The sequence below is a fragment of the Prionailurus bengalensis genome, chromosome E4 (genome assembly GCF_016509475.1).
Source record: "Prionailurus bengalensis isolate Pbe53 chromosome E4, Fcat_Pben_1.1_paternal_pri, whole genome shotgun sequence".
NCBI classification, from domain to species: domain Eukaryota; kingdom Metazoa; phylum Chordata; class Mammalia; order Carnivora; family Felidae; genus Prionailurus; species Prionailurus bengalensis.
In genome coordinates, this window is record NC_057360.1 from 67,279,912 (window position 1) to 67,306,896 (window position 26,985).

At 59.4% G+C, this 26,985-nt stretch overlaps 1 protein-coding gene and 1 long non-coding RNA gene across 7 annotated transcripts; one reads left to right on the plus strand and one right to left on the minus strand.

Moving 5' to 3' along the window:
• SEMA4A (semaphorin 4A) lies at window positions 1-22,758 on the minus strand. Of its 5 annotated transcripts, none has more exons than XM_043567872.1 (15): window positions 22,661-22,758; window positions 14,372-14,536; window positions 12,691-12,851; window positions 11,728-11,790; window positions 11,422-11,520; window positions 11,091-11,196; window positions 10,210-10,326; window positions 9,770-9,894; window positions 9,423-9,595; window positions 8,240-8,390; window positions 3,677-3,857; window positions 2,185-2,303; window positions 1,938-2,095; window positions 1,621-1,721; window positions 1-1,233 (listed from the first exon to the last, which is right to left on the minus strand). In XM_043567872.1, the coding sequence occupies exons 2-15, from the start codon at window positions 14,505-14,507 to the stop codon at window positions 641-643; spliced, it is 2,283 nt and encodes a 760-aa protein (XP_043423807.1). In that variant the 5' UTR covers window positions 14,508-14,536; window positions 22,661-22,758; the 3' UTR covers window positions 1-640. The 5 variants fall into 5 exon arrangements, with proteins under 5 accessions (XP_043423807.1, XP_043423805.1, XP_043423806.1 ...); XM_043567870.1 differs by lacking the exon at window positions 22,661-22,758 and adding an exon at window positions 20,407-20,472; XM_043567871.1 differs by lacking the exon at window positions 22,661-22,758 and adding an exon at window positions 15,239-15,468.
• LOC122475778 lies at window positions 20,522-25,945 on the plus strand. 2 transcript variants are annotated; one of them, XR_006295306.1, is made up of 3 exons: window positions 20,522-21,555; window positions 21,739-21,882; window positions 25,454-25,492. It is a non-coding gene; the product is annotated as an uncharacterized LOC122475778 (long non-coding RNA). The 2 variants fall into 2 exon arrangements; XR_006295305.1 differs by lacking the exon at window positions 25,454-25,492 and adding an exon at window positions 25,901-25,945 and having other exon boundaries at window positions 20,524-21,555.
• The last annotated feature ends 1,040 nt before the right edge of the window (window positions 25,946-26,985 follow it).

Below are 26,985 nucleotides of genomic sequence, written 5' to 3' on the forward strand. Positions count from 1 at the left end.
TAAGCTTTGTCTTTTTAATAAAAAATAAACTGTCTGTGACAAGCCGTTTTCTGAATCCCAAAATAAAGGAGAGGAGAGGACAAAGATCAAGGGGTCAGCCACAGCAAAGGAGTGAACAAGGCTCAGATGACCCCTGTTACTCCAGCCAGGCCAGCAGGGATCACAGTCTCCCCAACCGAAGCAAGAAGGAAGGTGGTCAGACTTCCGGAAAGACTTCCCGGGAGTCAGCGGTGCATGGTTGACAAGGGAGGGGGAGGGCGCATCTCCCTGCAGATCCCCGGGAGGGGGGCGCTGGCGTCTGAGGTGAGGTGGTGGCTGCGACCAGAGTGGGGTCGCCAGGGGTACTGGCGTGCTGTCCCGTTTGTATGTTGGTGTTTATTACCACAGGGTCCTGGAACCGCCCCCCCCCCCCCCTGCCGGAGGGTTCTGGAACAGCCAAGCTGTAGAGCCTGTGTGCGTGGTGGAAGGAAGGCCCACAGGGGGTCAGGCCGCTGTGTCCAGCCCCGCTGAGGGCTCCTGGTGGCACACAGTGGCAGGAAAAGGTGGTCTTTCGTGGTACTCCCCCACCAAGTCCCAGGTCCCCACAGCCGGCATGGCCAGGCGCCCTGCCCACCCTACAGCCCCGGTCTGTGCCCAGAGTTTAAGCCACCTCGGAGCCCAGATGGTTGTTGTCCGCGTCCACCTCGCCGGCCGAGGTCGTGTGGTCCTTGGGAGGTTGGAGGTGCTGCTTTCTGCTCAGGGGGGCCTTCTCCCCAGGAGGCAGGGTCTCACAGCCCCGCACCTTGCCCCGGGCTCGGAGCGCCCCCAGCGGGGAGGCAAGGAGAAGGAGGAGGGCTCCAGAAAGCACGAGGGCCAGGAGCACAGTGACCGTGAGGAAGTGAGGCCAGTAGGACCGCTGGGCGGCCAGGGCGGCCCCGCCCCCGACCCTGGTCAACGGGGCCTCCACACGTTCCCGGGGGATGCCCGCCAGTTCGGGGTCCAGGGCCAGGGGCTGATCCTGGCTGTGCACCCAGTAGGAGACCACAGGGTAGGAAAAGTCGTTCTCCGTGGCCCAGCACTGGTACAGGCCCCCCACCCCGTCCTGCAGCAGCAGCAGCAGGGAGCCGTTGTAGACCGCCGCAGAGGCCTCTGGGACCGCCGCTTTGCCGTGACTCCAGCGGTAAGACGCCAGGGCTGACAGGCGGGGGCAGGGGAGCTCCACGATGGAGTTGGGGACAGACAGGACTTCTTTAACTGGAGGTGAAGGGTGAGCGGTTCAGAGAGGGGAGAGGAGGGCAGGAAAGCTGTGCCAACATTTGGACCCTGACTCCCCTCTCCGGCTTCCATTTCGACTCCCCAACTCGACTCTGACCCCTCCCCTATCTCCAGTCTGGACCCCAAACTGACCTCAGTCCATCTGACTCCAGCTCTGCACCAAAAACAGACTGCGGCCTCAATCCTGAATCCCAGCTTAGAGCTCCTAACCTTCCTCCCTAAGCCAGGACCCAAATCCGTCCCAAATCTGGGCGTTCAGGTCTCCAGCCGGGCAGGTGCTGGGGGAAGAGACTGAGGCAGAAAGGCCCATCCCTGCCCAGAAGTCCCTGAGCCTCCCCGCCCCCCACCCCCTGGTTTCGCACTCACTGATTTCGGGGCGGCTCTGAGGCTGGCGGCTTCTGCCCACGGGGCCAGTGGCACAGGCGAACCGTGGGTTCCCTTGCTCCATGTCCTGCCTCCAGGACTTCCTGAGAAGGCGGGGAGAATACACTCATCCCTTGAAACAGACCAAAGTGGGAAGACGAGGAGGAAGAGGGGAGGTGAACCCAGGACGGCTTGCTGTGACCCCTCCCCAGGAGGGACGCTGTTGGAGGGAGGAGCCCCTGGAGAGAGGAAGAACCCCGCATGATGGGGAAGAAGGTCCTGGCGGGCCAGCCTCGCTGCCATCCGGGTCCGGCACTCACGGGATGGGGGTGGGCAGGAGGCGGCAGCTCCGGGACTCTGGATCCCAGGCACAGTGGGGGTCCCGGGCAAGGACACAGTCCACACAGCTCTCATAGACGCTACAGTTGGCTCGTGGGACCCGCCAGATGCCCCTTGAGGAGCCCGCAAACACTGCACCCTGCAAAAGAGAGGGAGAGTGACGGGGTCACCCTGCCCAGTGAGGACCCGGCACCCAAGCCCCCCACCTCATCGGAGGGCCCTTGCCACCTGTGCGGGGGCCAGCAGCAGGTTGCGGACAGGTTCAGGTTCAGGGAACAGCTGGATCTCCTCCACCAGATGGACACTGTTGTTCCCACTCCCCACAGCCTTGTGGAGGGACCCCGTGGCTGTGGGGAGAGAGCAGAGACTGTCACGGGTCCACAGACCCTTCTAACTCCAGATGGCCTCCCAGCTGTCAGAACGTTCCTGCTGAGCGCAAAGTGCGCAGACACGGGTCTGTCAGGCTGTTGCCTTCGATGCCGCGGAGATCACGTAAGTCCCGTCGTAAGTGGCTCACACCCCTGCCCCTCTGCCCCTCCTGTGCCGGAACCCAGCCCACCTTCCCCACGGACTTGGGGCCGAGGACAGCTGAGTGCTTTCCGGAGAAAACCATGTCACCAGCCACCCTCAGCCCCACCGAGTGTCCCTGCTCCGAGGCACTTCAGTGAAGTCCACCCTGACCACCCTTTCAAAAACCGCCATTTCCTTAACTGGCATTCCTCATCTGCCCTCGTGCTGAATCACTTTCTAATCTCCTAACACGCCGAGTAGTGACTCATGTGCCGTGTTTATCGGCTGTCTCCGTGCATTCCACACGGACCGAGCTCTGGGGGCGTTCTGCTCTCTGCTGGGACCCAGGGTGGGCATAGCTGACACAGTGGCTGGAAACATGTCCTAAAAGAAGGAAGGAACCTGCAGGTTTCTTCCACTGAAGCTCAAGGTCACCCCTGCCCGGCCCTCCATAGACGCGCCTGGCAATCTTCCACATTCCCCGCGGGCTCTCTCTCCTCCTTTCCACAACGGCTTTTGAATCTACCCCCTTTCTCTCCAAACCCCCCACCTTCTCTACCCCTCACCCCCAGCCCAAGACCCTGCGTCCTCCAGCTGCACGGAGGGGCCTGCCCATAACCTGCCAGCCACCCACCCAATCCTGCCTGTTCTATTCATTCACCACCAACCCAGCACGGGTGCTGGCCCCCACCCGTGTCCCAGGCTCCGGCTTCCTGCTCTCTCTGCAACTGTACCTGCCAGTGACCCCCTGGCCTGCCCCTTTCGTCACCACCTGCCCCTCTCCTGGATCCCACTGACCTTTCCTTCTTTAAAAAAAGCATGCAGGCTGCCGCCCCCGCCCCCGCAGTGTCCCCTCCCTGCTTCCCCTCACAGCAGACTTCCTAAGGAGGGGCCCTGTCCTGGTTGCTCCCAGGTGCCCTCCACCTGCCCGCTCTCCACCTCTCTCCATGGCTCCTCCAGGAGAGAAACAGCTCCTGCGAAGGCCCCCAAAGCCCTCTGTGTTTGTCACCCCCTCCAGCACTAAAGCTCAGAAGGCACGGGTAACCCCGCTGTATTTTTAGAGCCTAGCAGGGCACCAGGCACATAGCCAGTATTGAGAAAGCATTTGTCGAATGAAAGCATGAGCGAATGAACTCCAGGGCTTCCCTCCTCAGCCTGAAATGCAGCCCCTACGTGGTCGCCGAGGGAGGTCCTGGAGCCCTGTACTCACTGGTGCCCAGGTACATGACCAGGTGGCTGTGCCCATCGACGCCCTGGACTGTCTCCACCGCGAGTCTCGTGTACTCCACGCCAGACTTCACCAGCACGGGGGTCCCCACCACCTGCTCGTCCATCAGGAAATGGTCCTTCATGAAGGTCAAGGCTTTATCAGAGGAGGGGCCCACGGAGCACTAAAGCGGGGAGGAGGAAGATCAGGTCAGCTCTCTCCTTCCCGTGAGCTCACCACTGCCTCTTCCCTCCCTCCCAGCTGCAAGCCTGCTGCGCCTCCCTCCCTCCAAGCAGTCCTCATCTGAGGAGGTGGTTAAACTCTGGAGCTGCCTGGCCTTGAATTCCAGCCTCCGAACACAGTGCCGCGTATATCACAGGCTTGCTGCGCGCACGAGATGCACGAATACGCGAAAAGTAACTAGAACAGGCGTGACATGAAGAAGTGCTCAGTACGTGTTAGCGGTTATTACTTTCCTCCTCCTCATCACCTTCATCCAGGGTGCCCGGCAGGAAGTAGGGTGACAGCTACCTGCTGCAGGGACCACGTCTCACTCATATCGGGAGCCCCAGGCATAGCCAGCGCAAGACTGGCACACAGCTGGCGCCCGATGGTGTTTGTGGAGTCAGTGACTGCACGACGGATGTGACAGAAGGGGGTGGTGTAGCAGGAAGTGCTTGCCACCACGGCGTGGCATGAACTTGCCACATGAGTCTGGCAGAGCCCCTTCTCCATTCGGGGCCTCCTTCTTCTCACCCACAAAGTGAGGGGGACGGCGGACGCGGTGGGCCGGCTGTTCTCCAGAGGCCCTGCCAACACCAGCACGCTGTGTGTCCTGATCTCAGTCAGGATCCTTGTCCTCCGCACCCAAAAGCACTATGTTAGGGCCAGCCCAACTCTGTCCCCTGCAAGCTGTGTCCTCAGGTAGGTTTCCCCACCCCGCCCCGCTATGAGCCCCCATTTCCTTGTCTGTAAGTGAGGTAATAACATCCATGTTTCATTCTGATGCCAGAATGAGCACACGCATCTATTCTCACTTCCTCCCCCGAAAACGTGGGGTGGGGGGTGGGTTAAGGCAGAAAGCTACAGGGACTGGGAGAACAGGAGGGGAAGCGAAGGCAGCCACAGTTTGGAAGCTGGAAAGCAAATGAACAAACAGTAAAAGATATAGCAGGAAAAAAAGAAAGGACTTTTCTTAAGCCAGCCCTGGGGTAGCCAAAGCTGTCTGATTTACAAGGCAGAATTCCTAAAGGTCATGAGTGAGCGGCCCCAGCCACCTCCAGAAGTGAGGCAAGGGAGGCACGGAGTCAGAAGAGTATTTGGAAGTCTGTCCAGGACGGAGGCTGGTCTCCTGCAGCTCCCGTGGCTGGGGGACTGGCCCTGGCAGGGCCTGGCCCAGGTCTGGAGGCTCACTCTCTGGAGAGGGTAAAGTAGAGGGTCTCTGGGCGGAGGGCACGGGCACACCATGAAAGCAGGGGTGAAGGCAGGGAGGCTCAGTGCATGCTGAGACTCCTCCCCCACCCCCTCTCCCCCAACACCAGCAGCCAGGCCGTCCCCCTCCGAGCAGAAGGCTAGAAGAGGGCTCCGGAAAACTGACTGGAGGTCAAAGGTAAGACTTGATGATATTCATATTGAGGGTCCCCAAGAAAACCACCCAGCCAGGCCACCTCCAGGGGACAACAGTGGAGCCAAGTCCCATCCACCGGTGCAGTTTCCAAACAGCTGCATGGTCCCCACCCTCAAGTACAGCAAAGAGCCCAGGGCTACCGGACCAAAACAAACAAATGGAAAACAAACGAACAACACAGCTAAATGATTCAGAGAAAAGAGACCTTCACGCAAAGTAGTATTACCATTTTCAGAGAGCTAAGTGAAGAGAGTGTATCCACGAAACAAGAACATGATGCTACAAAAGAGGACTGTACTTCAAAGAGGGAGCCAGACACCACGTGTGTCCTGAAGGAAGACACACGACCACGGTGAAGGGATCAAATCACACTCATGTTACTGAGTCTCTAGACCCAACCTCCAATGAATTTACAGGAATTCCTTAAACTCCACCACAGAGAGACATGGTCACCAAGATCTAGACAGTGAAAAATTCTACATGACAAGTAAATAGCAAGAGAAAATAAGAAGATGGAAAGGGAATGTATAGATTAAAAGAGACTTAAAAGAACAACGCCTGGGGGCGCCTGGGTGGCTCAGTCAGTTGAGCATCTGACTCTTGATTTCGGCTCAGGTCATGATCTCACAGTTTGTGAGATCGAGCCCCACGTCAGGCTCTGTGCTGACAGTGCAGAGCCTGCTTGGGATTCTCTCTCTCCCTCTCTCTCTGCCCCTCCCCTTCGTGTGTGCTCCCTCTCTCTCTGAAAAGAAACATTTCAAAAAAATAAGAAGACAAAATTGAGACACTCTCCCAGAACGTAGGGCAAAACCGAAGTCTTGGAAAGCTGGACAGGATTTAAAAATGGAGAGGACCAGTCCAGGAGGGCCAGAAAGAAGCAAGAAAACATTCTAACATGAACGTGTCCACTCCATGAGGGAAGGGACTCCTGTCTGCTCTCTTCACTGGTGTATCCATCCCCTAGTGCTTACAACAGTGGCAGGCAGCCTCAAAAACTGTCTGTTCATTAAAAAGAAAATAGGGGGAAATAGTTCAAGAAAACTTCAAACTGCAGGAACAACTTCCCAGGCTGAAGGGGCAGGCTGAATGTCCAGCACAATAAATGAACAGAGTCCCGTCAAAGCACAATACTGTGAAATTTCAGAATTGGGGACCAAGAAAAGGCACTACAAGATTCCAGTGAGGAAAAAACAGGACATTCAGAGACTTCAGAATCAGAATAGCTCTGGGTATCTCAGTAACCCCCTGGGTAATAACAGGGCAAGCCTTCCAAGTTTTGCAGGAAGCTTAGTTCTAGTCTAGAATTACCTGCACACATCAAACTACCAAATGTGAAAGTCGAATAAAGACATTTTCAGACACTCAGTCTCAAAAAGTTTACCTCCGCTGTATCCCTTTCCAGGAATCTATGGAGGCCACGTTCATGAAATAAGATAGTAAAACAAGAAAGAAAAAAAAAAAAAGAGGAAGTCACAGGTTGCAAGAAACCCGAGAATGTCACGGACAGATACAAAGGGAAAGCCCAGAATGATGAGCAGGGAAACTCCAGGATGGCAGCGGTGCCCTGGCCCCGGACGGCCAGCCGCTGGTCCAGGCCGCAGTGGATAGGAGCCGTTTCCAGGAACGTGAAACCGTTTGAACGCCTAATGGCTGTGTCTTCAGAAGAAATGCAGATAATTGAGGAAGAGTCTGAGGTTGAATTAATGAGAAGAGCTTAGAAAACAAAGCAAGCAAAAAAAAAAAAAAAAAAAAAGTGAGAGGGAGATAATTACTAACCCCAGGGAAAATTTTTAATTATGTAAAAAGGAAAAGTAATCATGGCCTTCTACGTAGCTCAGTGGTGCAGAAGAGTCCGATATAAATATTGATCTAACCAAAATTGTGACAAAACTACCCTGGGAGATGAGGGGTGGGTGCAGTGGTGTGCTGGCAAAGCAGGTCCGGTGTGGGCGTCGGGGATCCCTGTCTCCTGACTCATCGGGTTTGCCAACTGCCGTGACCTATACTCCCCCCGGGGCTGACCTCAAGCTACCAGCGTAATGTCAGTGCCCACGAATTTGGAAAGAGCTGCACAAAAACAGTTCTTGCTAGCCGCTGCAGGCCACACACAACTGGGGGGCGGGGGGGTGGGGTGGCAGGGGGGAGGGGGAGGAACACAGTTAAATCCTCACCATCCAGAACGGGGAATTCAATAGATCCTGCCTGAAAATGAAGCAGCAAGAGGCGGCAATGAAAGTATGTTAGAGACGGGGCGGGGCGCCTGGCGGGCTCAGTCGGTTAAGCATCTGACTCTTGATTTCGGCTCAGGTCACGATCCCTCACGGTTCGTGGGATGGACCCCCGCGTCGGGCTCTGCGCTGATGGCACCCAGCCCGCTTGGGATTCTCTCTCTCCCTCTCTCTCTGCCCCTCCCCTGCTCGCACTCTCTCTCAAAATAAGTAAGTGAACATTTGAAAATAAAAGTACGTTAGAGATTTGGAGATAAATACACAAAGTATCGGCTAAGAGAGTTGAAGGGGGTTGTCCCTCTAGAGAGGAAAAAGCGTAGGGCAGGGAATAAGGCAGATTTTTATAACCGACCGTGTAGCTCTCCAGGATTCTTTAGATGGTGACCGTATAGCACTCGGATCAAAAAACAAGAGTTGAATAACAAACACAGATGAAGATGCCAGGCAGTCCTTGGCACAGCCCGTGCCCCCTTGTCTCCTCAGTGATGTACTCAGGTAAGTGGTGTGCACTTAGCGGAGGGGGTGCTTCTCTGTGAGAAGGATGGGGTTGGAGCAGCTGGGCCAAGTGTGTATCTGAGCAGACAGGGCCGGTTAGGGCAGGAAGCACCAACGACTGGACACTCACTGCGCCACGACGGGTCCTTTGACATGGGGGAAGCGTGTGTGTGTATCTGTGGAGGGCGGTCGCTCGGTGTTGGGGGTGGTACTCACGCTGCCTGGCCGGGGACTGATCTCGGGAACCCCGTAAGTAGTCCAGCGTGAAGTCTCTTTGTTCAGCTCCTTGTACTTCCCCTCAAAGACACGTCTGAAGTCCTTGAGAGAGAAGGCACAGACGGCAGAGCTCCTGGTCCCACCGATCTGCCTGGGGACAGCCAGAGGGGACACTGTTATCTCTCTGCTATACCAGGAAGCTCCCCCTGTAGCCCTGGCCCACCCTGGTCAGAAAGCCCAGGAGGGAAGGGGTGTGGAGGGTGGGGCTGGCCTACCGATGCCTAGTCTCCCCGAGCTGGGGTGATAAGGCTGGGGGAGTCCCTTGTGGACCGTCTTGGGACCTGAAGTGTGATTATCCTTAAGGAGACGTGATTGGGGCTCAGGCCGTGGGGGTGGCTGCTGCCTGTCTTGCCCAGGCTGGGCTGTACCCATGGGAGGGGCAGTGTAAACAGTTCCCAACAGGCTCCAGATGAAGCCCTGCTCCTTTTGGCCCTACTGATTCCTGACCCTCAGGGAACCAACCAGAGCCTGACTATGAGAATATTTGTATTCCTTCAGCCCTGGCCTGTGGACAACAGGTTTCTCTTGTTCTCTTTAACCTGATTGTGGCTCACAGCCTGTTCTCGGTTCTGGATGCCATTGATACCAGCCTCTGCTTACAGCAGGTATTTTTGGTACCTGACACATTGTCAGGAAGTACCTAAACACCGTGTGACCAGATCACAGCAAATCAACTGACTTTTCTCAGCCTCCAAGCAATGACTATTTTAACTTTAGTGATACCGATGGTGTTTCCCTTTTTGCTTTGGCCATTAGGAAGCTCAGAGCTAAATTGTGATCAGCACCTGGCACTGCATAAATGACAGACATCTGTAATGCGTCGCCCCAGTCCCTGCCTTGTCTTATTTTTCTTTTACTCCTGTTTCCTTACCAGTTTTTATCGTATCTTGTCTCAATGTTTGCCTTTGGTAAGCTGTCTCCTATCCTTTTTGGAACCAGGCAGGCTATAAACTAGTAAGAACCTGAGTTTTCTTTTTCCATCTACATGAAGGGGGTGGGTCTGATCCGTGGGACGTGGTGGCGATCACACGCCTTCCTAGGTGAGCTGCTCGGAGTGACAGCTCCAACCCGCCGGCCCCACGACCCGCGCGCGCAGCCCCCGCGTTCCCGCCGCTCTGCTCACCACTGGGAGCTGAAGGTGGCGTAGACGCGGGCGTCTGCGGAGGCAGTGGCGGGCAGCAGCACCGCGTGGCGGACGACGTTGAAAGGCAGCTGCCCCGGCTGCGCGCAGAGCAGCTGCGCCTTCAGGAAGGTGGTCCACTTCTTCTGCAGCAGCTTGTCTCCGCCCACGTCGTTCTAGGGCCGCGTGGGCGGAGTCAGTGGCGCCCCGCCCCGCTTCGCGCGAGCCCTGCGCCCCGCCTCCCGCGCGCTCGCCCCGCTCCCATTGGGTCCTGGGCGCTCGGCCCCGCCTCTGCCATCTCCCCATTGGCTGCCCCGCGGCCAGCACCGCCTCCCGCCCGGGCCGCACACCTTGCAGACTCTGGCCACGCGGGACGTGTGGAGCTTCTCGAAGAACTCGAACTCGCTGGCCGTCTCCTCGAAGAAGAAGTAGACGAAGTGGGTCGAGGGGATAGCTGCCACGAAGGAGGCGTCCGCTGCGGGGCGGGGCAGATAGGCTTAAGGCTGGGACTACCCCCGCCCCCACCCCCCCAAGTGCTGGTCCGCAGACTGGATGCCTAGAGGCCGGCCGAGGGTGGCCCTGGGGGGGGGGGGGGACACCTGGTCCCTTTTGTGTTTACTGACGCTTCGCGGGGCTGAGAACTGCACCCCCAGCAACAGTACTGCCTCGCACGGAGGAGGCCCCCTTCAAGGAGGACACAAGGGGGAACAGCGGGTCTCAGGTTCTCAGGCCTGGCCTCCGCGCTTGCTCTGTGACGGGCCAGACCTGTGCTGGGGACTGGGGTCCTTACGCTGCAGCCAGCGGAGGAAATTGTCGGTCTTGAGGACAGGCTGGGGTCCCAGCGTGCGGATCAGGATGGGCTCGCTGCCCAAGAAGTTGTTCATGGTGCCAGAATAGAGCATCCCATCTAGGGCGGGGAGAGGGCGGGAGGCCTCCTGGTTGGAGGGGGTCCCTGCTCTCTTCAGACCTGCCTCTGCCTGGGGCCAGCATTCACATCGGTCTCTGGCCCCCTTCTGTGTTCTACACCTTCCTGTGGTGCCCAGAGCCCAGCTCACAGACCCCGCTGAGCCCCCTTCTTAGGGAATACTGCCTCAAGGGAATAGTCATGCCTTGTGTCCCTCTGTGCACTGGCCTTGTCCAGCCTTCCTCTGGCTGCTCCCTCACAGGCCCAGCAGAACCACTTGGCAAGTAGAATCACTCCTGGTTCCCCAAAGGTGGCTGTGTTTTCTGCCTCCACCCCTTGGCCCTACCCTTCTCTTCCTGGAACATCTTCGTTGCCCATCTACGTATCTTTCAAGGTCCAACTCAAAAGCCAAAGGCCACCTCTTCCAGGAAACCAGGGCGGGGAATCTGTTATGGTCTGTGTCTGGGAGGGCACAGGCCGTGATTTCTCGTAAACTCCACAGAAAAAATGGCTGAGCCTCAGGCCTCTCTTCTGCCCAAGACCCTACCCGGACCCTCTTGCCTGTGTGAACCTCTCTATATCTACCTCCCTCCACCTCCTTTGGGGCAGCTTCAGCGGGGACCGGTTGGGGTGCCCGAGTCTCTCTGATCTGGTGCCCTGAGGCTCCTGGCTTCCCCTCCCTCCATCCCCTGCCTTTCAGAAAACTGTCAGATTCCATAGTTCCCAGAGTGACCTGGGAAGGCAGATACTGGAAACCTGATACTTACCTGCCAAGACAGCTGTGTGCTTATGGGCGGGGTCGAAGGGGCTTTGGCCTTTCCCCTCCACAACTTTGTCCTGGGAGATGGGCATCAGGTAGGAATCTTGGAGTTCCTAAAGGGGGGGGAGAGGCTGGGGACCAGAACGCCAGGGTCTCATGTCTGGGAAATGAAGGGCTTGAGGGAAGGAGAGGAACATGGAGGGAAGGTGGGGCCAGGAAGCTCACGAGGGTCCTGCATCTGGAAGAGCAGAGTTTTCCAGAGCTCCAGAGGATGGATGGGCCGGGAGTAGGTGTGGAAGGGATGCTTGGGTCCGAGAGCTGGGTGCCCAATAACTCACGATGAAGGTACAAGCGGGGCTGAAGGCGAAGGTGCCACATGTATATAGGTGGGTGGCGTTGAGAGAGACCAGGACACGGATAAAGTTGAAGCACTGTGTCTGGGGAGACAGAGAATTCAGGCTGCCCCTCCCTTGCTGGGGGGGAGAGGGCGGGGCACCACCGACACAGTCTCAGTACGTTTTCACAGAGGGTGATGCAGGCGTCCTAGTGGAAACAAGCATCCTCCGCTGCCTGTCCCACCTGAGGTCTTCCGGTGGCGGTCTGGGGGCTCTGCCCAGAGCCCCTGCACCCCCACTTCGGCTTACCTCATTACTCTTCTTCTTAAAGGCACATTCTCTCTTTTTTTGGTCACTGGCCGGCCAGGGTATCTGCAGTGGGGAGTGGGGAGGGAGACGAACGAAAGTGAGGTCTTCGGCTCTAGCTTTGACCTGCTGCCGTCTCCTTGGGCCAGGTGTGAAATCACCAGAAGGCATGGTGGCCAGTGACATGCTAATGAGCTGTGATAACATCAGCTTGTGACTGCGGCCACTGCTCTGATGATGCTGGCCGTTCCTTGGGACGCAGCTCTATGGTAGAACACGGCCTGCAGAACCAGACCTGAGTTTGAATCCAGAATCGGCCGCTTGGTGGGGAAGTGATCTCAGTCAATTGCACAGGCTTCTGGAGGGCACCCACCAGGAACATATGCAAAGTACCCTAGGGCAATGCCTGGTATACAGAGCAGCTGTTGTCAAACCACACGTTTCCTGGAGAAATGGTTTAAAATGTCGGTTCCTGGCTGCCACCTCAGAGAAGCTGCGTCTTCACCCGGCAACCCATACGCGCGGGTGGCCCAAGGCCACACGCTGAGAGGCACAACCGGGAGATGCTCAGAAATTGCTCCCTCTCTCCCTCCTTCCTTCCTCCCCCCTCTCTTCCTCACACCATTCCCGTTAGGAGGCTGACCGTAATTTAACACACAGGCTTCAGTGATTTCTACCGGTGGGTGGATGTCATGTTATTGATGTCATTGGAGTCAGGGTTTCTGTCGTATGTCAATGATTTCCATTTCAGCCATTCTAGCAGTTAGCATCGTTCAAGCAGAAGGCAGGGTACCAGCAAGTGGGGAGACCACTGTGGTATCTCTTCTCTGGTCTGCAGACCGGGTACATCCGACCCGGTAGGATGGGTAGTCGGTCATGCGTAGGCAGACCAGGCACGGGGGTGGGGAGGCACTGTCGGCCCCCTCCCCACCCCCGGCCCATGCCCTTCACCCCTGGCCTGCTCACCATGTTCTTCAGCTTTGGCGTCCCTGGATCCTGGATGTTCAAGGCCAGAATGGCCTCCCGAGCCCCCACGTAGAGAGTGCCTCCATCACCACTCAAAAGCAGAGTGTCGAAATCCTGGAGGCCCTTCTGGTGGAAGAGGCCGAGAACCCTGCGTCCGTCCCCTGTTGGGAGTTGAGGAGAAGGGGTGAGTGATGAGGGCTGGCTGGGCACAGAGCTGACTTCCGAGATTGAGGTGGGGAGGGGAAGTGTTGGCAGAGTGTCCCCCCCCCCCCCCAGGCCCTGGCAGCCAGACCTACACTCCACCAGCAGCCGCCGCCCCCCCCCCCTTCACCCACCCTGCTGGGAGGGCAGGAGTTTTGTGTTGATCCCACAGCGGAGAGAAGAGGCAGCCAGAGACAGGGTAACGACAGCCCGGGGCTGGGGAAGGGTGGCCTGAACCCAAGAGACACACAAAGGGCCAGCAAATAGAGTGAGCCACAATGGACACACTTCCAGGCCTGGCGGGGGTGGGGGGCTGTGGGGGGCAGGGGGAGGAGCAGGGGGAGCAGAAGGCAGACAGACAGCTAGGACTGTGTGTCAGGGTGGCTGTGGGCTGTAGGGTCACACTCCCCAACCCCCTTCCCTTCTCTCGCAGGACATTTCTACCACTAGAATCACTGTCATCAGCTGAACAGAGAGGAAACGTTCATCCCCAAAGGCCCCTGTGGGCGTGCCTGGCTGGCACCTGTGTGGGGGCAGCGAGCCGGCCACGGGAGGCAAGTGAGGCCCTCATGGTCACCTCGGGGTGGCGGTGGTGCCGGGGGGATGCTCCTGTCCCGCTGGTACATCGGCAAGGGGACAGGCTCCCCCCCCACCCAGGGCTGTGTTTGCACGTCAGCCCTAGAGGCCTGTCCTGTCTAGCTAAGCGTTCCCTTTGGAAGCTGTGAGAATCTCAGGGCCAAAAGGAGAAGTCGGCAAGGTGCTGGAAGGGGTGGCTCCCCCCAGACCTGCGTGAACCCCTCGGTTACTGGACGCCCCATCCTGCGGCATGACCTCCGGGCCTCGCATCTGCTTCCCGCGCAGAACCCGGAGGGCGGGCTGAGTACCAGCGTTGCTTATGTTGGGGATGCCAGCACTGGACACAGAGGCGTCCTCACCAACAGCGGCCAGCGTGCGTGTCCTTTACCAGGTTGCCCCAGACAGATACCAGAGACACAGCCGTGCCCAGGAGACCCTGCGCCTACAACTCCTGGCATGTCCCTTCCTGAGCCTTCTGCCTGGAGCTGAGAGGGTGGGCGGCAGAGCGTCAGGGCCTGCATCCCAGCGGGCCACCCCGAGTTCTCTTATTCCTGGCGTCTGGACGTGGCACGGTCCAGCACCCTCTGTGTGGTTGCTGCGGGCCTGGTGTGTGCAGGGCCACCGGGTCCACGGATGATCTTCTAGCGTGGCTGTGGCTTTGCGGGCACGTGGGGGTGTGAAAGCAGTTAGGGGTTGGAAGTGCCCGGCTTGAGGACAGTGACATGTAAGGAGGGAAAGAAAAACCACCAGCCCTGGAGAACCACCCCGGCCCCTTCCTCTCCTCCCTTGGTCTTCCCCCTTAGTCTTCCGGCCGTGGCACATAGTTTCCTCATCCACCCCTTCCTCTGCCCCTCCCCTCCGGCTCAGCTTGCCGCCCTGCGCTACCTGGCCGTCGGACACTTACCTGCGTGGTATATGACCCTGGGTAGGGGCCCCTGCCCGGCGGCCCCCGCGGTCAGCAACCGTGGCAGCAGAAACAGCCAGAAGAGGAAAAGGCCCGGGAGGCTCCAGGGGTCCGGGCCCGGGGCTAGGAGGGCCATGCTCAGCCAGAGGCTGTCACCAGATGGCTCTGCGGAAACAGACACCCAGACACCCTCTGGGTGAGCAGGCCTCACCACATCCCCCCCGGGGAGCCAATAGGAGAGCCCCAGGCAGCAGAAGTGCGTACGGGGGTGGGGGGTGCCGGGGAGGGGACAGTTTCCTTTCCAGAGTGCCTTCTGAGTCTCACTTCCATCATCCACGGGCACCAGCCTGGTGCCTCGAGCTCCCCTGTGGGTCGGAGTCCAGCTTCCTGCCTGCCCTTCTGATCTTCGGCCCCCAGCAGCCCTGCTCTGCCCTCTCTCACCTGAGTCTCAGGAAGTCCTTCTTGCTGTCTACCCTTTGCCTTCCCTCCCCCGTCGCCCAGAGCCCAGACCTTTCCCTTCCCCGGGCCCAGGCAGGGAACTTTCTGGGGAGCAGCTTCCTACACTCAAAATGTAGGTTAATCAGACCCATCTCTGCTGGGACTTTCAGATCTGTGGCCGACCTCTCCCCTGCCCTCAGAGGACCCAGGCAGGCCTGATTCTGCCTATGCTGACCTCTCCCCTTCCCCTGCTGGGTGCAGGTCTTTGACACTCTGGCCTACCTGGCCCTCCCTTGTAGGGAGGTAATGAGGGGCCGCGCCACCAGGCAGCTCTGCGGCTGCCCCTCCCCCTGCTCTCTGACTCCCTGGGTCGCTGCATCAAGGTCCCCAGGATCGTCACCCCCCAGCCGCCCACCTCATGGCACATACCCTCGAGCCAGCCACAGTGCAGAACCCCAGGTGTCCAGAGTCTTGGGTAGGGGTGCATCCAAGGGAAAGAAGAAGGGGCTTCCTAGGCCCCAGAGGCAGGGGACAGGGGATGGAAGGTCAGCCCGGCTGGGCCGGGAGTGCGGCCCGCCAGGTACCCATAGCGCCAGAGCCGGCCCTGAGAGCTCTGGAAAACCAGAATTTCCACCTCTGGAGTCGAGTTGTGACAGATCCCTGGCTCAGGCGGAAGTGGGGGGGGGAGCCCTGGGAGGGCAAGAAAGGAGACACGCCTCTGCCCCCCCCCTCCGTCTATCCAGAAAGTTTCTGGGCCATGCCAGCCACCCCACTGCCCTCTGTCGTGCCACCTCTAGTCCAACCAGCCCGGGAGTGGCTTCTTCTCTTGCTCAAGATTTCTCAGATAGGACGTGACCCTGTCCTCTCTGTTCCTCTTTTCGCTCACCCACAAAGCGGGGTCTCTCCACGGCTGTGTGCTCAGAAGTGCCTGCGGTGGTCTCCCCTGGGGACCCCCGCTTCAGGGGGGCCTCAGTCTTGAAAGACTAAGAGGGCTGCGTTGGGCTCTCCCCCGTGGCTGGTTCCCTCCCACGGCCTGGCGTCCATCCCTCCCCGGGGCAGCATCAGGCCAGGGGGAGCCCAGAAAACTTCCCATCTGAGCTCACACCCAACCCCCCAGTGTCTGCTCACCTCTCCCTGGAGGCCCCGGGGCGGGGGGAACCTCCTAATGCAGGGTTAACGAGGCATCTCCAGCCGGGGCGCACAACCTATAAAGTGGGTAGCTTCCGGCGCACTCGGCCCCAGGCCGGCTGGCTGCTGGTTTAAGAGCACGGCCATCCCAAGGCTAACCTGACTCCAGCTGGTGACCCAGCTCCTTCTCACACTGCCATTGCTCAGGCAGGATGGTCTTCCTGCCGTGTCACTGCCATCCTTCTGGTCGTGGTGCAGCCCGTCATTCCCTAGAATTCCCGGTCAGGGCCCACTCATCTTCCCTCAGTTTCTCTGGGGGCTGGTCCCAGCCGGAGCCCTCCTGACAACTGTTTCGTGGCGACTAGCCTAAGACTCTCCCAGACTTTCGTGGAGGCTGGTGGCCAAGTCCTGGGGAGAAGCCAGGGGCCACGCCACTCAGAGAAAGTCTCCCAGACTCAGAATCCAGGGAAGGGAAGATCCCTCCTGGACTCCGCCTTCTGCGCCTCCCCAACCCCTAGTCCAGATCTGGGGCCTGCTCTGCCCCTTGGCCTCTCTGCTTGAACAGATTGGCTTATCTGGGTCACAGGGAGGGGTTCTGACTGCGGGGGAGACGGGGGAGGCAGCCCAGCTCCAAACTCCCAGCCCGACGCCCTGCGTCTGCCCTCTGGAAGTGCTCAGTTCCCCGGGCTGGCCCTATTCCTCCTGCCCCAGAGACCCGGGATTCTCCTTCCCCAGCCCCTCCCGCCAATACGAGTAGTTCGCGGTATTAGGCCTTGGTCTCCCCAACAGTTTTAGCAGATGGGCACCACCATAGTCCCATTTCGCAGATGAGGAAAGTGATGTTACGCAGCGAGAAGCCAAGTTAGACTCAGATGGGCCTCGTTCAGAAGCCAACCCCTTGGCCACCCAGCGTGGTCCCTTCTCAGCTCTGAGCCACTTGGATGGGGAAGACACCCCGGAGGGAGGGGGTGGCCAGCTCTGGCTCTTCTGGGCTGAGAAACTGTACCTCAGGGACTCCCGATTCCGGAGGGGACAGAGACCTCTCTGGCCATCAGGTACGAGCACCAGCCCCACACGCAGCAGGGCCATCCGCTTCTGCGGGAGAGCCTGCTGGGGGGAGGACACCCTGCCCACCACCGTCCCTCTTGCGTGGGGGGCTCTGGAGTCGGAGGCAAAGTCACACGGCCATCACCCCCATGCGGCTGGGGAGCCCACGGCCAGGGTGGCTTCAGGGGCACATGACCCGGGCAGTCACGGGGGCCCCCCATTCGGAAGGGCCCACACGTGACCTAGTGCTCTCCTGCTGCCGTCCTGAAGGTGCCTGATCACTGCTGAACGCGGGACCCCACGACTTCTCTCTGAGCCAGGCCCGCAAGTGACGGAGCAGGTCCTGCCCCGGCATCAAGCAAGCTCGTGGCCGCCAGGGCTCCTCAGCTGACCTTCCTCATTGTCCACACAAGAAGCCAAGGCCAGCAGGGAAGTGTCTTGGTGGGGGCTGGGGTCTGCAGGGTTCAGGTGGGACGGTGGCGAGAAGGGGCCAGGTGTTCAGGGCCCAGCCTTAGGGGCTGTGACATTTCATGGCACCGATGTGGGGGCTCCCCAGCTCCTCTCTCCCCAGCCTGGGGACCCTCCCCCCCCGCAAAACAACAATGTCTAGTTCCACCCTGTCACCCGCTGAGGGTCCACCTCTTCTGGGGACTCCTCCCCTCTGGCCCCTAGACCACATCGAACAGTAGCCCCTTCCTGCCAGGCTTTCTGGCCTTTGGTAGAGATGTAGCTGTGGGGGTTGGAGGGGGGAGGGGAGATGGGACATCGTCCTCGTCCTCATTCTCCACCCTACCCTGTACTCACCCCCCTGCGCCCTACCCTGTACTCACCCCCCTAAGACCATGCCCCATGCTCACTCCCCTGCCCCGGACCCTATGGTCACCCCCCTGCACCCCTACCCTGTACTCACCCCCGTGCCCCCTACCATGTACTCACCCCTCTGACCCTACCCCATGCTCACTCCCCTGCACCCCTACTCTGTACTCACCCCCCTACCCCTACCCTATGCTCACCCCCCTGCACCCCTACCCTGTACTCACCCCCCTGCCCCCTACCATGTACTCACCCCTCTGACCCTACCCCATGCTCACTCCCCTGCACCCCTACTCTGTACTCACCCCCCTACCCCTACCCTATGCTCACCCCCCTGCCCCCTACCCTGTACTCACCCCCCTGCCCCCTACCATGTACTCACTCCCCTAAGACCTTGCCCCATGCTCACCCCCTGCCCCCTACCCTGTACTCACCCCCCTGCCCCCTACCATGTACTCACCCCCCTAAGACCTTGCCCCATTCTCACTCCCCTGCCCCCTACCCTGTACTCACCCCTCTGACCCTACCCCATGCTCACTCCCCTGCACCCCTACTCTGTACTCACCCCCCTACCCCTACCCTATGCTCACCCCCCTGCCCCCTACCCTGTACTCACCCCTCTGACCCTACCCCATGCTCACTCCCCTGCACTCCTACTCTGTACTCACCCCCTGCCCCCTACCCTATGCTCACCCCCCTGCCCCCTACCCTAAACTCACCCCCTCTGACCCTACCCCTGCTCACTCCCTTGCACCCCTACCCTGTACTCACCCCCTGCACCCTACCCTATGCTTATCCCACCTGCACACTACCCTATGCTCATCCCCTCTGCACCCCTACCCCATTCTCATACCCCCTCTACCCCTGCCCTATGCTCACGCCCCCTGAACCCTACCCTATGCTCATCCCCCCTGCACCCCTACCCCATGCTCACTCCCCTGCACCCCTACCCCGTACTCACCCCCCTGCACCCTACCCTATGCTCATCCCCCTGCCGCCGACCCTGTGCTCATCCCCCCTGCACCCCTAACCCATGCTCATCCTCCCTCTACCCCTACCCCATGCTCACACTTCTGCACCCCTACCCTGTACTAACCCCCCTGCACCCTGCCCTATACTCACGCCCCTGCATCCTATCCTATGCTCACCCCTTGCACCCCTATCCCATGCTAATCCCCCCTCCACCCTTACCCCATGCTCACCCCCCTGCACCATACCCTGTACTCATCCCCCTGTACCCCAACCTATGCTTATCCCCCCTGCACCCTACTCTATGCTCATCCCCCTGCTCCCTATCCTATGATCACCCCCCTGCACCCCTATCCTGTGCTCACCCCCCTGTACCCTACCCTATGCTCATCCCCCTGCCCCTACCCTATCCTCATCCCCCCTGCACCCCTACCCCATGCTCATCCCCCCTCCACCCCTACCACATGCTCATCCCCTCTCCACCCACACCCTGTAATCACCCCCCTGCACCCTACTCTATGCTCACCCCCCTGTACCCCTACCCTGTACTCACTCCCCCTGAACCCTACCCTATGCTCACCTCTCTCCACCCCTACCCCATGCTCACTTCCCTGCACCCCTACTCTGTGCTCTCCCCACCTGCACTCCTACCCTGCACTCACCCACCTCCACCCCTACCCTACGTTCACTCCCCTACATCCCTACCCTATGCTCATCCCCCCTCCACCCCTACTCCATGCTCACTCCCCTGCCCCCTACCCTATGCTCACCCCCCACCCCCTACCCTATGCTCATCCCCCCCAACTCTACCCCATGCTCATCCCCCTCCACCCCTACCCTATGCTCACTCCCCTGCACCCCTACCTTATGCTCATCCGCCCTGCATCCTACCCTATGCTCACCCCACCTGCACCCTACCCCATGCTCACCCCTCTCCACCCCTACCCCATGCTCACACCCCTCCACCCCTACCCTGTGCTCTCCCACCTGCACCCCTACACCATGCTCACCTCCCTTCATCCCTACCCTGTGTTCACTCCACACACACACCCTACCCTGTGCTCACCCCTCTCTGCCCCTACCCTGTGCTCACCCACAGAACTCTGGGGAACTCTGTCCCTTTGGGGCTCCTGGCAACATGGATACCTCACTGGAAGGGGCTCCAGGAGCTGGGAGAAAAGCCACTCCGGGCTTCATCAATGACCAGGTCTAGCTCCCCTTACCCCCTCTCCCTCCCAGCCTCAGGGGTAGCCCTAGAAGAGCGCAGTCCTGGGGTACATCTGCTTCCTGGCTCGCCTTCCTCAGCCCTACCTGCCCTGCACGGTCTTGCCCTGTTTTTATGATCCAATCAACTTATATTTAGGTGCCTACTGTGTGTGAGGCGCTTCCTTAGCCTCTACTCCCCCGGCATCCCCGCACCTCTTCCCACCCACACTGTCTCTCAGCATTCTCACCACCCGCCAAGCCCAAACCCCCCAACCCTTTCCCCAGGGCCTCCTAGGCCTCCTGGATCTGAGCTGGAAGGCTGAGCTGAGTGCCGCACACAATGGCCCGACCCCTCTGTCTGCCCCCTTCTCAAGGCAGAGCCAGCACCAGACAATGGCCCGCCCCCCCCCCCCTCAGCCCTCCGGCTCCCTTACCTGGAGCTTGGGGATGCACCGAGCTTCCCTCCCCCTGGAATGCCAGGCAGTTCCTGTCTCCCAGTGCCTTCGTCCGTGCCACACCCCCGCCCCCCATCCCCAACCCCATCCCGCCTCACTGGTCCTCAGTCACCATGGCGACCGCATCTCTAAGTGGGAGGGACTAGAATCTCCCCATATTCTTCCTCCTCCTACCCGTGTCCCCCTGCGCCCCACCTTCTGCTGCTCGTGGATCCACAGTGTGGGGGAGGTGGGACTCCAGATATGGGGGGAGCCCCTGGGGGTCCTTGCTCAGCTCCCTCTCCCCCTGTCAGGCAGGCACCACCTCGTAGATGTCCCCTAGCTGGGTTCAGGGGTCACGTGGGGCCAATTCTCTTTTATGGTCAATTTCTCAGGGTTTCCCTCTTCCCTGGGAACTGTGTATATGCACGGGGACAGGGGGTCATAACTGGATGCCAGCTGGCCAGACCCCGTGCAAACTGAGTTTGCCAAGGAGGAGGCGAGTGCACATACAGAGATCTGTGCAAACAGGCCGAGGGACAGGGGCTCCGTCAAGCGGGCTAAGAGACCCTCTTCCATCCTCACTATCCTGGCTTCCGGGTTCAGGTTCTGCCATTTCTTCCCAAGCCACTGTGACAGAAGCCTTCTTTGGCCAACCCCCTGAGACCTGTTAGGAGAAGTCTTATGCTCTGAGAGGAAGGATGAGGGCAGACTTCAGAAGGGACTTTCCAAAGGTCGAGGCCAGATAGGGATAAAACAGAGACAGGCTGAGCTATTATTGTTCCCCAGCTATGAAGGAGCAAGCAGGGGCTCTGGGGGCAGTGTTGAAGCTGGGCTTGTGTCCTCTCCCAGCCCCGACCCTGAGCACCTACTCGGCAGAGCGCCCTCCTGTCCCCGCTGGACCTCAGCTTTCTCACCGCTAACAGGAGGAGGTGGAAAAGCCCCTTCAGGGTTGGCCCCTCTCTCTCGGCCTGTGGGGAGACTGGGCAACAGACGGCCCGGGGCCAGGGCGCAGAAGGCCTGGGTCCCAGGCACGGCTGCCTGTAACTTGCGGTGTGACCCTGGGCAGCTTGCTTGTCCTCTCTGATTCCAGCCTACCTGGGAGCAGCTCAGCTCATTTCGAGACGTCATAGTATTTTTAAGAAGGAAGTAAGTGTGCTGGGACCAGCCCCAGGCTCAGGGGTTCAGAGGCCAAGCCCGGTTCCCTTTCAGGTCTGGGTAGGGGTGGCGGGTGAGCGTTTCCGTCTGGAGTGGGGTGGCGAGGGCAAGGCCTGGGCCAAAAGCAGAAGTGGGCTCTGAGCGGAGCTCTGTCACCACCCCCACCGCCACCAGCACCCAGGCCTCGGGGCTTCGGAGGGCGCCCGCAGGCTCCTCTCCCCCTGGACGGGGCCGTGGTAGCAGGGGAAGAACCGATTGGAAATCCGGGTGGCCGGGCCCAGAGGGAACTGGGCTGGCGGTGGAACAGGAAGGAAGAAGGTAAGACTGTAGAAGGACTTCCCGCCCGCCGGGGAGTGTCCTGGGTCCTTCCCCTCTCCTTCCCTCCTTCCAGGGGAATTGGGTGCAGCCTCTGAACGGAACTGTAAGGGCCACATCTCTGAAATACTCCAAGGGAGCAAGGTGGAGGGAGCCTGCAAGCTTCGGCCGCATCCAGGGTTACCCGGGTGAGCTTCGGGGAGCCTCTCCCAGCCTCGATGTATGGAATCAGGGCTTCCAGGAAGGAGCCCAGACGTCCTGGGAGGCAGCAGGGACCCAGTCTCGGGCAGCGGCTGTGGCTGCGGCTAGAAATGTGCCGGGGTCGAGCTGGACACCCAGTGCCCTGTATCTTCTTGTTCCGGGTGGGGGAGGAGGGAGAGGCTTTCTGCAGCCTGATCTCCACTTCCCCTGCACCTGCTCATACACCTCCCTTTCCTGTGGCTGGCCTGGCCTCAGTTTCCCCACCTGTCAGGGCCCCACGTCTTTAATCGCAGGAAGGGCAGCGAGTGGCTGATGGAGTTGATCAAAGGAGAGTCCCAGGAAGACAAAACAGGGGAGCGGAGGGTGAGGAGCCGCAGGCGCCCTGCCCCGTGGTCCCTGCCCCTCCAGACCCCCGGAGCTGCCCTTCCCCCAGTCCGAGGCCGAGGACCACCCAGAAGGACCCCCTGTGTTGTCCACTGAAATTGGCACAGACACCTGGGGTATGAGGAAACTGGCATCCCCCCTCCCCCCCCTCCCCCGGGGACCACGGTCCCCCTTCCCCACCACTTCCCAGCCTTACCCCCAGCCCAGCAGTGGAGACCCTAACCCAGGCGTCCAAGACTTCCAGCAGAGTCCGGCCAGGGCAGGGGGCGGAGCAGAGGCGGGCTTGGCAGGGGGAGGGGGTAGGGGCCCCCCCGCCAGCCCCCTCCAGTGCCCCAGTTCCCAGGCAGCTCTTAAAGGAACCAAGACGAATTAGCTAGGGACAGCTTCAGGGGGTGGGTGTAGAGGAAAGTGGGTGGCAGGGAGAGGATTAGACCTGTCAGGGGCAGGAGGGCCAGAAGGGGGGTGCTGACACCCCCTCCAGGGCCCGGAAGCCCTCCAACTCCTCAGTCTAGCCGTTCCCTCATCCCACGTGACCCCCACGGTGGCCACCCAGCTTCTGACTGCCACCCCCTCGGATCCTGGCCCCTATTCCCCTTGGGCCCCTGCCCACTTCCTCCCCCTCCCCCATATTCGTGCCACCTCAGTCTCCGGTGAGAGCTGCCAGCTGGCACGGACTGGTACTAAGCGCGGAGATCTGGCCCAAGGATTGTAAGGGCCTGAGGCCTGGCCCCAGAGGCGGGGCGGGGGGGGGGAGGGGAAGGGGAGGCCAGCACCTCAAGGTCACTGCAGGGGGCCGGGGACAGGAGGCACCCTCCCCTCCCAATCCCCCTCCAAGTCTTGCCCGTCTGCCCCTCTGGCTGTGGGATGAGGGGCTCCGAGGGAGCTGAGGATGCAGGGTCCTAGCCTGTGGCTTGTTAGGGCGGGGACAGCGAAAAAGCAAATGACTTGGTGGGTTACTTGTGGCCACGGAGGGGCCGGGCAGCCAGAGAAACGTTCAGCAGAGGGAGACAGAAATGGAGACGGAGAGACAGCAGCCAGTTTTCAGCCCTGGCCCCCCAGCGTCCACAGCATGAATTTCAGTCTCTGGAGTGTGGGAAGGCGCTGCCCCAGTCCTCCTGGGCCCCGCCTTTCCCCCAGCTTCAGGGAATGCTAAGTCTGCGACCTGCAGCGGGTTTCCTTCCATTTCTACCTGATAGAATATTCTGAAAGTCATCTCTACACCCAACGTGGGGCTCGAACTCACGACCCCGAGATCAAGGGTCGCAGGCTCCTCTGAGCCAGCCAGGCCCCCCGCCCCCATAAAACTCTTCCTGTCCTTCCCTGCCCCCCCCCCCAAAGAACCCCTTCATCCAGAAAGCCCTCTGGCGTCCCCACAGTGTTCTGAGTTGCCACCGTGTTTTGTGGGAGTCAGGAGCCCCGCGCCCCACCACCAGCAAGCTGGGTGACTTTGTGGCCGACCCTGTCTCCTTGCTGGCTTCGGGGTGCTTCACCCAAAGCGAGGACTAGCCCCCAACCCACCCCTGCCCGCCCAGCAGTGGCTCTGCAGGAAGTGCTCACACTGAGCGGTCCCATTCCTGCACTTACGGGTACTGACCAAGTACCTGCTCTGGGGTCAGGCCCTGCGCTAGGTGCTGGGGGGGTCAGCGTGAATAAAACATGAAAACGCCTGTCCGGGGTGGAGGACGGAACATGAGGAGATACAGAAATGAGATATGTCCGGTGGTGCTAAGTGCAGGGACAGGCGCGCAGTATTTGATGGGAAAAGTGGTCCAGGCTGGGGAAGCACTCAAGGCGGGCAGGCACTTGGGGGGTTCCAGGAACACCAAGGCGGTCAGTGCGGCCTGAGGGGCTGGTGAAGGACGCGCTGTCCCCCAGGTTGTCACGCAGGGCTTCACACGGCGTTCGTGCCTGCTGTCTGGCCTCTCACTGCTTTGGGAAGGCTCTGGAGAGTTTTGAGCAGAGGAGTGGCCGGAGCAATAAAGGGTCACTCTGCCCCTGTGTGGAGAGCAACGCGTGGGGGGCGGGGGCAGGAGACCAGCCAGGAGGGACTGCCACAGTCCCGACTAGAGGCGGAGGCGGGGGGGGGGGGTGCGTAGAATGAACTGGATTCCAGATCCACACTAAAGACGGAGGTGACGGAACGTGCCGATGGACTGAGTGTGGGGCTCGAGAGGGCTTGAGGAGTCACGGGTGGACTCCAGCCTGAGCAGCTGGGGAGAAGGACGGTCAGCAGGTGCCCCGGGGAAGACGACAGGCAGAGCAGGTCGGGGGTGGGTGGCAGTCAGGCTGTCCGCTCCGGACATGGCAGCTTGGACAAGCATCAGGTTTGGGGTTCAGGGCAAAGGAATGAGTTGATGGTGTCAACCTGGGAGTCAGCAGTGTGTGGATGGTGTCGAAGGCCGTGAGCCTGGAGGAGATGTCTCCAGGCCCCAGTGTAGACAGAGAGGGGTCGGGTCCGGGCACTCGGTCTGTCAGAGGTGGGGGAGAAGAGGAAGACCCAGTAGTGTGGGCTGAGAGGGACCAGAGTCATCGTCCGTGACCAGCAAGGTCAAGGAAGGTGAGGACGGAGCAGGGACCAGTGGGCCAGCCACGTGCAGGGCCCATGGACGCCAGCGACATCAGTGTCTCTGGAATGAAGCCAGAAACGGGTCGGCAGCTGAGCGTGAGGAGGGCAATCTGCAGAGACAGGAGGAGGTGTGATGTGGTCATCTGGAGAAAGGGAGAGACGGGGCTAGGGACAGGAGGGGCAGGGGGCCACGCTAGGGATGTGTGGTCATGACTTTAAAGTCGGCCTAGTCAGCAGGGGAACCACCCAAACTCCACCGTAAGAAATTACCTGGAATCCTTAAAAGGTATTCTCTGCCCCATTATTTATAATCACAGAAGTGAGAACAAATTCAAATACCCAGAGACAATTATGAAATGAGGTGTTACATATACACTTAGCCATTTTTAAGTATTTCTTTTTTTTTTTTTCTTTCTGGGACAGAGAGAGACAGAGCATGAACGGGGAGGGGCAGAGAGAGAGAGGGAGACACAGAATCGGAAACAGGCTCCAGGCTCCGAGCCATCAGCCCAGAGCCCGATGTGGGGCTCGAACTCACGGACCGCGAGATCGTGACCTGGCTGAAGTCGGACGCTTAACCGACTGCGCCACCCAGGCGCCCCCATTTTTAAGTATTTCTATATGATAAACATCCTTTATAAAATATTTGCAAAAATATGGTTTAATACCTATAGATAAAGTCAAGAGGGCTTTCTCCCCTAATCTTAAGAACCAATATGAAAAAGATAATCTTCCCAACAAAAAAATGAGCAAAGGATAGAAACCTTATTCGCACCAGGAGAAATGCAAATAACCATTGTACACGAATGAAAAAATAATTTCAACTTCTTTTTTAAAAAGCATATTTTTTACTGTTTATTCATTTTTGAGAGAGAGACAGAATGCGAGCGGGACAGGAGCAGAGAGAGAGGGAGACACAGAATCCGAAGCAGGCTCCAGGCTCCGAGCTGTCCGCACAGAGCCCGACGCGGGGCTCGAACCCACGAACCGTGAGACCGTGACCTGAGCTGAAGTCGGACGCTCAACCGACTGCGCCACCCGGGCGCCCCTGATTTCAATTTCTTTTCAAAGAAACGCAGTTGGGAAACAATGACGTGTGATCACTTTCCTGTCAAGTTGGCAACGATTAAAACCAGCAAAAGCTTGGTGGTCAGGAGCCACTCGCGGAGAAGCGAGCTCAGCAGCGGGTCAGGACAGGAAGTCCAGTTTCTCTGGAAGGTGGTTGGCAACATCGTCAACAGCTTTTGCGACGCACACAGCCCTGACGCGGCCAGTCCTGTTCCTGGAGTTGACTTCGTGGAAATGCCCAGAGATGCCTGGGCAGATGTCTGTCCCAGGAAACGTTATTTGCGACGAGCCGCGGAACATGGCAGACGTACGGACGTATTTGAAAATCGAAACTGCACAGAACGGTGGGAGGCCTCCCCGCGCAACTGTTGACGGTGGCCGTGGGGCAGTAGTGAAAGTGCCGATAAGGAGGGTGGGCCTCTCTCCCCTTTTCTCCCCACTCTGGGACGACCAAGTATCACTTACATGAGCCAGTGGAGAAAGAATCCATGTTATTTAAAAATCATGTTTATAAACTTAGAAAGAACCTGGGAAAGGGCTCACGCACGTGAACTGAAAAGCAGAATCAAAATTTAAGCCGCAGTGAGATCTTAACTGTGTAAAGCACGTGTTCGGGGACGACGTCTGCGAAGAAACCCGTCAGTGGCTGTCTCGGGGTGACTGCAAAGGGATGACTTTCTCCCCTTCTTTCTACTTACCTGCGTTTTCAGTTTTACCGCAGACTATCACTACGTGATGCCAAAAAAACCCCACGTTTTAAAAATTAATTTCTTTGGCCTGCCACATGCGCGGGGCTGCGTCGCGGCACGGTGACAGGCGTGGGAGCCGAGGCACCTGGGCGCGAGTCCCCCGCGCCGTCGCCTGGGTCCCCGGGGCCGCGCCCGCAG